Consider the following 12,789-nt stretch of genomic DNA (forward strand, 5'->3'; position numbering starts at 1 on the left):
CTAAAGATTGCTGAAGCCTAATTTGCTCGTAATAGGTTTGGCACGTTCAGTTGCCTGAAATGCCATCCCACAGTCATGCTCTGCAAGGGAACAGCAGCTCTTGGGGCAGCTGTACTGGCAGAGTCACCACTGCACGTCCAAGGAGTAGAACCACAGCCTGGAATAAACTCCCCATTTATCTTCTGCTGCAGAGCAGCTCTCTCCTCAGGTGATTATCACTGCAGCCAAGTAACCATACCTTGAAAGGACTGCCTCTGGTGTCCCAGACACGTGAGAGACATGCACCTCTTGTGTCTCCAGGCCCTGCAGCCCCTCAGCCATTCCACACAGCTGTCCTACTGGTCCTACAGGATACAATCAGGGATCTGCCTGGAAGCCACTAAGAGCAGCAGCATCTCTGCTTTTGGCTCAGTTGTTCAGCTATAAAATGTCTTGGCCTAGGTTTGTAGCCTTGAGCTGCCAGAATTATGATCTGTGTTCTGGGACTGTTTGAAGATGTGAGGAGACAAGTTTCACTGACCTGTGTTATCATATCCATGAATATTCTAGGCCAGAAGTGGCAGGGACTGTGAAAATGTCTATAAACAGATCTCCTGGAGCTTTAAAGTCTTTCCTCAAACAGTGCTAAAATGTGCTTAAATAAGCTTTTGATTATGAAAATAAAAAATCTGGTTCTGACAGCTTCAGTACAAATAGTTAAAAGCCCATCCAAATCCAAACAATGTCTTATAATGGGATTCATGGGAATGACAACCCCTGCTTCTGTTAAACATTGTAATGAAAATGTTTCAATACATGGTCTGGCCTGAAACTTCATAATGCCCAGCATTTCTTCAAATAATCTATTTACTTAACTGCAAAAGCCCAAACCATTTACTGAAGCAATTTCTCCTCAGTGTTGGCATTAAGTCTTCAACTATTCAACGTGAAGTTCTAAGCCACCTCCTGTGTGTGAAGAAAAACAACCTCCTCATAGACTGAGTTCTAAGTAATTTTTATTCCTCTCTCTCTACATATTGCCAGTGTATCCCTGTATTTCTAATTTAAAAATATGGAGAGCTAAATACACCATGAAATGAAATGCAACTTCATAGCTTTTTTTGGTAACACTCACTTATCTGTTACCAAGTATAATATTTTTTTTACTATCACATAAGCGACACTTCTAAAAGCAAATTACTATTATCAAACTATTTCAGTACTTCATTATTTTGATGTAACTAAACAGAAAAGAAATTAAAAACATTCACACATCTTCAATTTGAATTTACCACAGTTTAAAACGTGCCTGCTACATCGTTCTCTTTCCAAAGCCAGTCCTTTTTACTTCCTCCCTTCATTCCTCATAATTGTGTGGCTACACTGCAACATGTCAATTCTAATCCTATTTTAGTGCAACTGAATTTAGTTTCATTTCACCCCACACAAATACATTCTGGATTTTCTGGCCTAGTTTATCTACTGCTCTCAGGTTTGCAGCCCTAACCCAGAACTGTCCGTTTTGAACCTAAGGATTAAGGTATGGCAGGACAGATAATGTGTCCCCACCAACTTCAGCTGAAGAATGAGAAAGTTTGCAAATTTAATAGAAGCAGTTTCCAAACACCTCTAGAAATTGTGGGTTTTTTTCCAAGATTCAGGTTTGGAATTTTATGTCACCCATCTTTTATACCTCACTTGGACATCTGTAACAAGCTACATATATATATATATATAGTGAACCTTTCAAAATGAAAATTTAGGGAAGTAGATAAACAACACGAGTAGTAAGGGCAGGACTTGCACAATGAACCCTTCTTGTGTTTGTAGTTGAGTAGGTGATTTCTCCTACACAAGACAACAACAGAGCTATTCAGAGATATTACACTGCACATTTCTACAATGTAGCTGCTGCTTTTTTCCAGTAAACAGTCACAAGCTGTTCCAGACACAGAACAGCAGTCAACACTTCCATCTGACTCCAAGAGTCAACGAATGATCTCAGGAGACGAGAGCAGTTTGTTTAAACTTTGACAGGAAACCAGAAATTACAGGTTGCCACCCTTACATAGAAAGCCTAATCATGTTTAATAAAAATATTTCTACTTTAAATATACAAATCACAAAAATAACAGGAGATACTGAAGGATCTATCTAGATAATACACTCTCAACCTAACACACAGCCTCCAAAACTGTTAAACTTCTGAAAAATTCTGCTAAATCTCCCAATACAATCTGACTGTTCAAATTTTGGATGTTAAGAGAATTCATGGTACGTATCCAATCCAGCATAATGCAGAACCCACTGCAATCAAAATAAAAAGCAGGCAGCAGAGCCTGGGAACACGTGGGAGCTGGGAGAGAGGCAGGAGAACCCCGCTGAGCCCAGGATCAGCAGGAGGGAGCACTGGATGGCCCAGCTGTGCTCTCCCCAGCCTGCAGCCACAGCACTCTGCACCAGCCTTGGGGCACTTTGGCTCCTCAGAACGTGAAACACAAGCACTGACCTCCTACAATAAAGGATGTTCCTACACCATTTGCACTACTATGTTTTTGTAACTTTTGGTGCCCTGCCTCACAGGATCAAGTTTAATTTTTTTTTTTTGTTTATCTAATAAAGGTAGCAATTTGTAACTTTTCAGGAAAGAAGGCTGATTTGAGTAGCATGAGGGACCACAACCTCATTAATGCAGGAGGTGATACAGACTGAGCAGTTTTCAACAACTCTAAAAACACTGACTGAGCACAACAGTGCTACACAATTAAAGGAACTGAGCAGTTTTTTATATACACAGAGATCAATACATATATGTATTGAGAGACAGGGCATGGCACACATACATACACACACATCTTAAAACGCTATCGGGCAGTATTTTTATCACATTAAAAATCTGATAATTGCTAGAGGCAATGAGTAGCTAAAATCATACTCCATAAATTAATAATGCAAACAAGTTCAGTAAGTTTGCAGGTACCCTGCATGCTGCTAAGGGAACTTTCTCAATGCTGTACCAGAAGCACAAGAACAGATAGATCAGCATAAGCTTTCTTTAATGAGCATTGAAGCTCTATGGATATGTTCAATGTCTAACAGACATAAGCATAACAGAGGTTATTAAGTACTTCATGCAGTCATGTAATTTCTACCAAAGTCCATAAAAAAATAGCACCTGGAAACTGAACTCCTGTTTCCCATTTACAATGCTGGCAATGATTATACCCAAGTAAGACAACAGAAAACCAGCTTGTTAATGTGAAACATAGTCTTACAAGTTCACAATAGAGAAGCTCAAGTTAATTCAAGTAGCAATTTAACTGTTAAGAATGCACAATAATGAGTTCACTTGTAAAATATTTGGCAAATAATTAACTTTCAGAATTTCCCAAGTAAGAATTTCCAATAACAAGTTCATTAATAAGTAACTGAAATCTACAACATTTTTGTCCCTTTATCTGCTCTCTTGAGGAGAGAATACCAAAATTGTATGAGTTTATTAGTATGCATCAAGCATTTAGATGTAAATGTCTCTAATCCACTTCTAAATGAATCTTCTGTTCAGTGTGCCCAGGCACTTCTAAACTTAAGGAAAAAAAAAGTATTTGTAAGCTCATGAAATGATTGTCTTTCATCTATTTTCTGATTTTCATGAGTTCTTACAAGGTTGTTCCAAAAGGACAGTTCAATTCTGTGATTATTGGGGAATGAAAAACAATTTGCATTGATTTTTAACAGGAGAACCTGAGATTCCAAAGAACAACTCTGACCACTGTTTGGAGAGTGGTGTGTTGTAAATGCACAGTACCAAAAGAGCTTGCTTTGCCAGTCTTATTAGAAAATTGTTATTAAAATATCATATATTAATATTTTAGTTTCTCTAGTGTGCTAAGAGAAAAGAACTTAGATATTTTTTTAATGCTCAGAAAGGGAAAAAGTAGCAAAAAAGTAAAGGCTTCCTGGTAAGTTTTCAGTGATCATCTCTGTGTTTCCCATGCACGATAACAAGATTAAAATCAGTATTTGCCCAGTAATGGCCAATCTTTATGAACATTGCAAAAAAACCAAAACCAGAAACAAAGCCAAACAAACCCACAGCTGGGAGCTGAGAAGATAATTGCTTTTCTGAACTAGGATGGGATTCTCCACAAAAGCTTTCCCCACACCTCAGAACCGCAGTGAAGGACACAAAAATGTAGAGTAGGCAACAAACACCAGGCAAGAAAGGAACATCCATCAGGAGCAAAGCTCTCCCTATCAGACAGATCGAAACCAAAGTATTGCAGCAAACTAAAAAACTGCTTACAGAGTTGCTTTAATCCAGGAACTTGTATTACCACTCCAATAGAAACAGTTCCATATTCAACATTCACTTCCATCTCAAGCCTTGTGCTGGCACTGCCATTTATGACAGGCTTTGTTAGTCTCACCAGAGAACTGATCCAGTTAAAAATGGATTTTTTCTTCCTTTTTTGTCAGTTCAAATTTCACCTGAATTAGCTCTGATCTGGCTTGTTCTTTGGTTGCACAAAAAGGTGTCAGCATGAAGTAGTTAATAAGAACACACCTGTGTGTGAGAAAAATAGAACAATAAACAGCTCCTGCAGGCATCTGTATCTATAGCTGGGCCAAATTAAAATAAACTCTTATCACCAGAACCCCTCCAATAAAGAGTTTTAGCAATGATTTAGTCAGAGCTCTGTAATGTGACCAATGGACAGGCCAGTGACGAGGGAGTGTGTTTGGTGTTTGCATATTTTTAAGTCTGGCTACATAAACTACAGATTCCCAAACCCTGACTTTGCCTAAACAATATAATCAGTAACAATTTGAGAAGACTGAGGTTTTCAGCTTGTTATTTTATAACTATGTTACCAATACAAGCTATAGATGCTGAAGTTCTAATGTACTACTGAGTCTATCAAATTATACAGGTTTGGCTTAACAAATAAATGAATACAGAAGCATTTGTTTAGAAATAAGTTTGGAATCAGTTCACTGAAGACTTGCTTCATTGGAAGAAAATATAATTGCCAAGAGACAAAACCCCCAGTAGCTTGGACAGATGACAATTCAGAATCTACTGGATTAAAATGGCTTGTAGCACTAAATAAATGTGAGGCAGAGTGGGCAGAAACCAATTATTTCACAACTTCTTTGCAAAATGCACATGTAAAAATATTAAAATATTTAATTTTAAAAGAGCTTCAAGGAATTATTCCCATATTGGCCTATGGCTAATCTGTTGCATCTAGGAAATTATTTTTGCAGATGTTTACAAATACTAAAATATATTACCAGTCAGAAGCTTTAAGAAATGCCTTTTATAACAAAAGGCAGGACAAAATTACTCCATCCAGTAAAATCTACTTCTAAGATTGTATCTGGTACTTAGATTCTGCATGCAGGCCGCCTTGGTTGTACTTATGTCCTTAAAAAAAGTCAAACCAAACACAGAACAAGCAGTTAACTGAACCCAAACCATGCCTGAAAATTTATTTTGAGCCAAACAAACAAAAAAGCTTTAACAGAAAAGAGTACTTAGTATATACTTACTGTAAGTGACATCTCATTCTAAATCTAAGTCAAATGTTTGGTTCATTTTTAAACTCCTTGCAGTATGAAAAACTAGTTAGCAGAAACCTGTTGTTTCAGGTTTCAAATCCAGAATTCAAAACTTTCATAACTTACATAGAACTTTTGGCAATCTTTGTACAGACAACAAAAAAAACTGAGATATTTACTTTAAAAAAGCTTCAGGGCATTGCATTATTTTCCAAATTGCCATTCTGATCTTCTAATCTGGCCATTCTTAAATGCTGAAAATAATCATGCTCCTTGTATGACACCGATTCGTGAAAACAAGTTGCAGCTACAAAGCTTTTTTGCTTCCTTTTTTATATCACCTATTAATTTTAAAAACAAACAAATGAATTTTCACAGTAACATTTCAGTTTCAAATCAAAACCCTGATGCAGGGAGAAAACCTAACCCTGCATTAGGATGAGTCTTCCTCAGCTGCACAGGGAGGGAGCCTTGGCGAGCTCTCCTCAGCACTGGGGATGACAATCAGAGCTCAGAGTGCTCTGGAGCAGCGGGGCTGCCTTCGGGCAAGTTCTGCTCCGCTGCTATCGGCACCGACAGGCTCTCGCTGCTGCTCACCAGCAGCACATGCACACCCTCCGCAGATCAGGTATTGCCTTCCTGAATATCAGTACCTCACTGCAGAAACAGCCACAGGAAAAGGCAGCCACAGCACAGCACTTGTACCGAGTAAACAACCCCAGCTTTCCCTCGGAGGCATTAAGGCAAAATGGTTCCTAACAGGCAAGCGGGCAGACCCGAGAGCTCGCGGGGTTACTCGTTAACCTCATTAACCTCATTAACCCGGGCCCCGGCTCACACAGCCCCCGCCCTGCCCGGGCACTCACTGCACAGCGCGGCCGCTGCCTCCTGCCTGGGCCACCGCGGAGCACAGGAAACGCCGAGGAGGAGGCACAGGGTCAGAGCAGTGACAAAAGAACCTACCTGGGGCACTACGGCACAAGGGTGCCTCAGTGAACAGTGACTTTCCCTCTCCTATCACATGATGCGTTGCAGCTGCTCTGGAACACATGACTCAATGTAACAAGGAATTGCAGAAAGCAGAAAAAAACAAAAAGCTGGGAGCTAACTGGGAGCTAGAGAAACAGACTCTTCTAAAAGATTAAATCTTTCCATGATACAGTCTTAAAAACCTCCCAAAATTAAATTTTTACAGTCACTTGCCTTTCTAAAGGCACATATATATATATATATATATATATATATAAAAGCCAACAGAAATCAAGAAAGCAGGTGGTAAAGTCAATCAGCATTATTAAATAAAAGCTGAATATATCCAATGGCAAAAAACTTGAACAGGACACATAATTCCACCTCAGCAAGAAACAGGAACTCGTTCAGAATTAATAAAAAAATGATTACAGATATGGGAAACTTCATTTTTAGGATTAACTAAGACAATTAAGCCAAATGGAGGGAAAACAAAGTGGACATATAACACATGTCTAAAAATCACAGCTTGCATGAAATGGAGGAATATGGCCTGATGTTTGCTGTGCCCTACAAGACCTGGGATTTACCCAGAGGAACTGGATAGTGGTAATTTCAGAAAAAAAAACATTAAAAGGAGTTCTAACAGTATATAATTAAACTATGGGTGAAGCTGTGGGTGACAAACATTTACACAGCTATAGAAAGCAACTGCATAAACTCAAGTAACATAAATGCAGCAAGAGGAACCGAACTCGGGTGTCCCCATGCTGCACTCTGCAGAGGGAGCAGCTGGAGCTGCTTGCCCTGCTCCCTGTCCCTCGGTGCCTCCATGGCAGCCAGAGGTGACATCTGTCCCTGCCCAGCCGTACTCGCACCCTGCTGGTCACCCACCACACACCGGTGACGGCTCTCAGGGTCACTTCTGTCACCTGACCACAAAACAACAGCCTGTGCACAGCTGCTTTCAATAGCACCTCACCACCACTGCCCCTTGAACTTGCCTTAGCATCAACAAGCCTAAAAGATAAAAATTATTATTCTAATTCAGTTTAGTCTGTAATTTAATAACCATGGAAAAAACAGGTAACAACTACTATCTTAATCTACTAGCAAATTAGCATACTGAGCAACATTTTAACTAATTCAAGTTGACATTAAGATTCAGGAGGAACAATCCTTTCCTCACAATCAGATGCTCCACTGGTTACATAATCTGCTGCAGAATGCCCTGTGTGAGGATCTCGTTGCCTGGTCTTGCCCAAACCACAGTGTGGCACTGGTTCCAGTACAGACACCAGCCTGGCCCACTGGTATCCCTGTACTGCACCTCTGCACACTGCTCTGCCATTCACAGCCCACTTGTGCTGCACAGGCTTTTTCAATGATCAAGTTGATGACTTGGAAATGCTACAGACACAGTTATGGAAAACAGGCTACAGCTGATCCCCAGAACAAAACACACCTTCAGGTTTAACAACATGAACTAGCACTCCCCTAAGGTAAACAGACCCATTTCCTACCAGCCAGGCAAGGCACTTTAACAGACTGACTGCTAGATTACCTGCTATTTCTGTAATTTTCCTCTTTGACATGCTTATAAAACTAGCAATGTACACAAACAAAGGGGAAAAAAGTGAAACTGTTACAGAGGCCAACTCTTAACTAATTCTGTAGAAATTCTCACTCACAGAGCTAACACTAGGAAAACAGCTGCAGAAAGAAAAAGAGAACGTTTTTATAACTCCACCTCAAACCTGTATCGTCTCTTTTGCAATGAAATTATACCAAATTCTATAAAATTACATGCTTTTCCCTATTGCAGTATCAGAGCTGTCCCTTACAACCAAGGTTTTCACTTGTTTTAAATGATACTTGTTCCTGCTCCCAATAAGCATGCTCCTCAGGGCATGCAGTTTCATGAGAACACAGGCTTTTGCTCCAAATTCTGATGAGATGTGGGGTCTGAGCTCCAGAGGAAACTTTCAAAACAAACTCTATAGGCTGAAAGTTGATTGCAATGAATTTTCTTTTTTCAAGTAAAAACCAGTTCATTTTCTAGCCAGATGTATTATTTCCTAGCCTGTAACTCCTTGTCCTAACCTCCACTGCACAGAAATACAAGTTAGACAGCAGGATATTTAGCTCCTTTGGAATTAGTAAGCAAGCCACTCCCTCAGAGTCACTATGTTTTAGGAATCAAAAGTTTAATACAACCATTTGCAGGTTTTGAAGATTACTAAAGCCAGTACCCACTTGTGCTAATGTAACTTAATTCCAAAAGAACTCCTTAAAAAATCCACTCCTTAAAAAGCGTAACAAACATTCAGCCACTCAGGTTTATCTCTGTTCCTGAGAGCAAAAGCAATTTCACACAATTGTTAAGGACAGGGTATTAGGAATGCCATACTGAAACTGTATTTACAAGGAAGTGCAAGTCAGCCTTAATATAATTAAATGAGTTGGAATTTGGCCAGTAACTTGGGCTATGACAAATCCACAAGCTAGCCTATCCAACAGTACAAAGTGTACTTGTTTATGCACTTTTCTACAGCACAGCTGATGACAGAAACAAAAAAATGTCTTTAGGCTGGTGCTTAACTTCAAACAGGAAGAATTGCATTTAAGTAATTTAAAATATGTCACTTCCAACACCCTCCCAACTCTCATTCAGAGTCATGAACAGATTTTGTCAGAGGTACTCTGTGGCCATACAGAGCAGTGAATCTTATTGTGAAATAATTCAAAATAATAACTTAGAATGATATGGAAGTGGAAATTTTAAGTTTGTGGTACATCATACTGTGGCTTCCACATAACTTGGGGCAACTTACTATAAATGTCCCAAAAGCCATCAAATGCTGACTTCAAAGAGAGTGCAGACAAGGAAAATAATGCAAAGAGGGAATAAATACAAGCCAGTTGAGAAAAACAAACCCAGTCAGCACCATTTTAGAGTACTCTGGAGTTCCACAAATAGAGCATGAACCACACTGCAAGATGTGGCAGTACAGAAGTTACTTTTTGTGACTGCTCCTGGCCAGGTCCCACAGCAAAGGCAAGATGTGCTACATTTTGAGCACAGCACTCTCGTACTGCCCTGCAGTTGCTGTGGAATGTCTCAGAGAAGAACATGCAGTCACTTCCTTGTGAGTCAAAGGCCTTGGATGAATATCAACTGCAACACAATCAGTGAGATGCCAAGTGGTAAGCAGAAGTTTTGCAAGCATAAAAATATAACTATTTCAAATATCAAGCAGTCTCAGCAATGTATTTTAGGACACTTATGCCTCAAGCAAACTCTGCATTCTTTTGTTTCATGAAGAATGTCAGGCAGTTGTTATTTACTCTTTCAGTTGAACCTCTTCCACAGTATTTCAGCCTCTTAGGTACCTCACTGGACCATATCACATATCAATTAGTACAGCTTAATTAGCAACAGGCCCATGTAAAGCAGTGACAGAAATAATTTTTAAGAGTTGTTTATACCTACATCAGTGTGTGTGTAAATTCATATTTTTAAATAGACATTCTGAATGCTAAGAAAAAACTGTAGTATGACATTGTTTTAAGCTCAAAATTATCCTTACAAACTGTAAGCCAAATTTATTACTGTGATGTACAGTTTGCAGTGAAAGTAATCTTGGGAACAGTAGATTGTTCCTTCTGTATCTGAAAAAAGGCTTTTAAAAATCCTCATTGCTCAAACTGTCATCTACCAGAGATTATTTCTTATTTAAAATATGGATGTCATTAATACCCTACATTTTTAAAAATATGTTATGATGAACAGTAATAAAAGCACAGCTTTATTTTACCCACTCCCAAAAAGATTATTCTGTAGAGATCTGAAGACACAAATTCCAAACTTACCTACCAGCACCATATTCAATAAATGAATAAAGATGGCATTAGAAGTTTTCCAATATAGAAATCAATCATACCCACATACTGGAAATTCTGTGACTATTTTCCTTTAAAATAAAGGAAGACTGACACAGGCTTTGCTACTGGGCTCTGCACACAGGCAAAATCTGTCTGAGAAAAGTGTAATTAACAGTACTCTTCTAAAAGGTGTCAAGAATGCAAAAACATTTAACAGTGGTTTAATTTCCAATACTCACAATAAAACCAAGACATTATTTTATATGTAGTAAAGCATCACACAGGCAAAACTGTCTTTGTATTTATTTAGTGTTTCAGGTGTGTTAGAATAACTTTCTTCAGGCACAAATATCATTACCTTTTCCTGCCCAAAAGCAATATTCCCTCAATGAGCAATGCTAAGATTAAAATATACCAAAATCAATACCAACAGAGGTATTTGTCAAATTCCTGATTCATGCCTACCTGGTAAAAGTACTGGTTCCAGTTTTTTAATCCTTGGTTCTGATGCTATATTGTCATCAGCCTGAAGAAAAAAAAAAAAAGAAAGATAATTAACTTAAGGCTCAGAACTTTACAGTTAGACACAAGCCTGACCTACTTGTACAGAAGAGAAAGTTGTTTTAACCGAAAAGGTTCATCTTAAGGAGCTGGAATCCAATCATAGTAAGAGTTTTTAACAATTTTGAGGGCATTTAGATTTGTACCAAAAGAATTAAACATATTTAAAATATTCATATTCATGTTTAAAAATTTGGGTAACCCAAACTATCACAAGTCGCAGGATGAACAAAAACCAATTTGGCTTGACACTCCATAATGGCTCAAGATCCTCAACAATTTTTACAGATACAGACACTCAACTTGAAAATAACTCTACTAACTTCTAACATGCACAGCTTTCCAAGATAGGAAAGATTTCAAAAAAACCTAAGGCCTAGAACATGCACATGCCTACTTGCACTTCAGTTTCAAACCTTAAAAATAAAAATCTTCTATAAAAAGACTGAAAGTGAAATATTTAGTGAAATAACCCACGGTTCCTACAATGATAGCAATATAACCATTTCCCAGGACTAGGAATATCCAGAACTGTGTTACATCGACATCTCACTTCTACTAAGAAAACTGGGAAAAAACCAAAAATGAGTCAACATGTCAAACATGTTGCTAGAAGAAGTCCTGTCTTATCTAAAGTAAATAAATATCACTTTCTGTCAAGTGCACATGCAGATGAGACAAAAAGTCCTGGCGGTTCTCGACATACTCAGTACTATATGAGCTATATACAATTGATAGATATACTTGGTTTCTTATTTATGCCATCAGACACGTTCTAAACATGAAGCGGCGGCTACAAGTGAGAGTTTAACTATCCGCACAGCAGAGCAGCGCCCGCTGCTTTCTCCTCATCCCGCCCAGCGCTGCTTGGAGCAAAGCGAGCCCAAACACCTGAAGCATAACTCACAACTTTCCAAAATAATCTGGCACGGGCCGATTTTAATGAACACGAGACTTTATTCTGATAGAAGTCCTGTTTCCCGAGCGCCGTGCGGGCTCTGTCCGTGTGCGGCGCGGAGACCCGGAGGCCGAGGGGCTGCACCCCGACCCGGCTGCGCAGCTTTTGTCTCCCGGGGCCACGGAGGGCTCGGGCACCCGGCAGCCCCTCCACAGGTGCTGTTCGCCACCCCGGGCCAGCGGGCACAGCCCCCGGGCCAGCAGGCACAGCCCCCGGCGGCACCTCGGCCAGGGACAGGGACGGCCCAGGGCAGGCAGGGCAGGGCAGGGAGGGCAGGTCGGTAATGGCAGTAAAAGGCGGTTACCTGAGGCAGAAGGTACGACTTGAAGGTGGGTTTGGGCTGCTTGAGGGAGAACATTGTGGCCGCCGACGGGCGGGCGGGCCGGGCCGGGCCGGGCCGGGCCGCGGAGGTGGTGCCGACGCCCGCCGGCTCAGGCCCGGCGCCCGCGGCCGCTCGGGCTGCGCTCCCCGTCACACCGCGGGGGCGGCCCCGGCGCACCCTCCTTCCCCAAGGGAGGAGCCAGCGGCCTGGGCAGGCCCGGGCTGGAGCCGCTGCCGCCCCGCATGGAGCCCCCGCCGCTCCCTCCGCCTCCCCGAGCCGGCCCAGCGGCTCCTTGGGCGGGCGGCGGCCCCGGCGGGCCGGGCCGGGCCGTGAGGGGCGGGCGCGCTGCGGCCGCGTACGGCGGCGCGGAGGGAACAAGCGGCCGGCGGTGAGGGCCGGCCCGCGGCACCGCGCAGCCCCGGCACGGCCGCACTGCGGGGCCGGGTCACCGCCCCGCCGGCCCCGGCCTGCCCAGGAACAGCCAAACGCCGGGCCTGCGGCGGGCGGGGTCGCCTACCGAAGCACAGGATTGCCGCGGTTCGGCCTCAGA

At 41.4% G+C, this 12,789-nt stretch overlaps 1 protein-coding gene across 4 annotated transcripts in view; it reads right to left on the bottom strand.

Moving 5' to 3' along the window:
* Positions 1-12,564, bottom strand: part of MTMR10 (myotubularin related protein 10) — a 36,011-nt gene extending 23,447 nt beyond the window's left edge. The window contains exons 1-2 of one of the 4 annotated variants that reach the window (XM_054642509.2): positions 12,222-12,564; positions 10,864-10,924 (exon numbers count right to left, since the gene is read on the bottom strand). In XM_054642509.2, coding sequence (XP_054498484.1) covers positions 10,864-10,924; positions 12,222-12,275 — 115 coding nt within the window. In that variant the 5' untranslated portion in view covers positions 12,276-12,564. The other 3 variants (XM_054642510.2, XM_054642514.2, XM_077185429.1) reach the window with 3 other exon arrangements.
* Between the last annotated feature and the right edge of the window lie 225 nt (positions 12,565-12,789).

This window comes from Agelaius phoeniceus, chromosome 13 (assembly GCF_051311805.1).
Source record: "Agelaius phoeniceus isolate bAgePho1 chromosome 13, bAgePho1.hap1, whole genome shotgun sequence".
NCBI classification, from domain to species: domain Eukaryota; kingdom Metazoa; phylum Chordata; class Aves; order Passeriformes; family Icteridae; genus Agelaius; species Agelaius phoeniceus.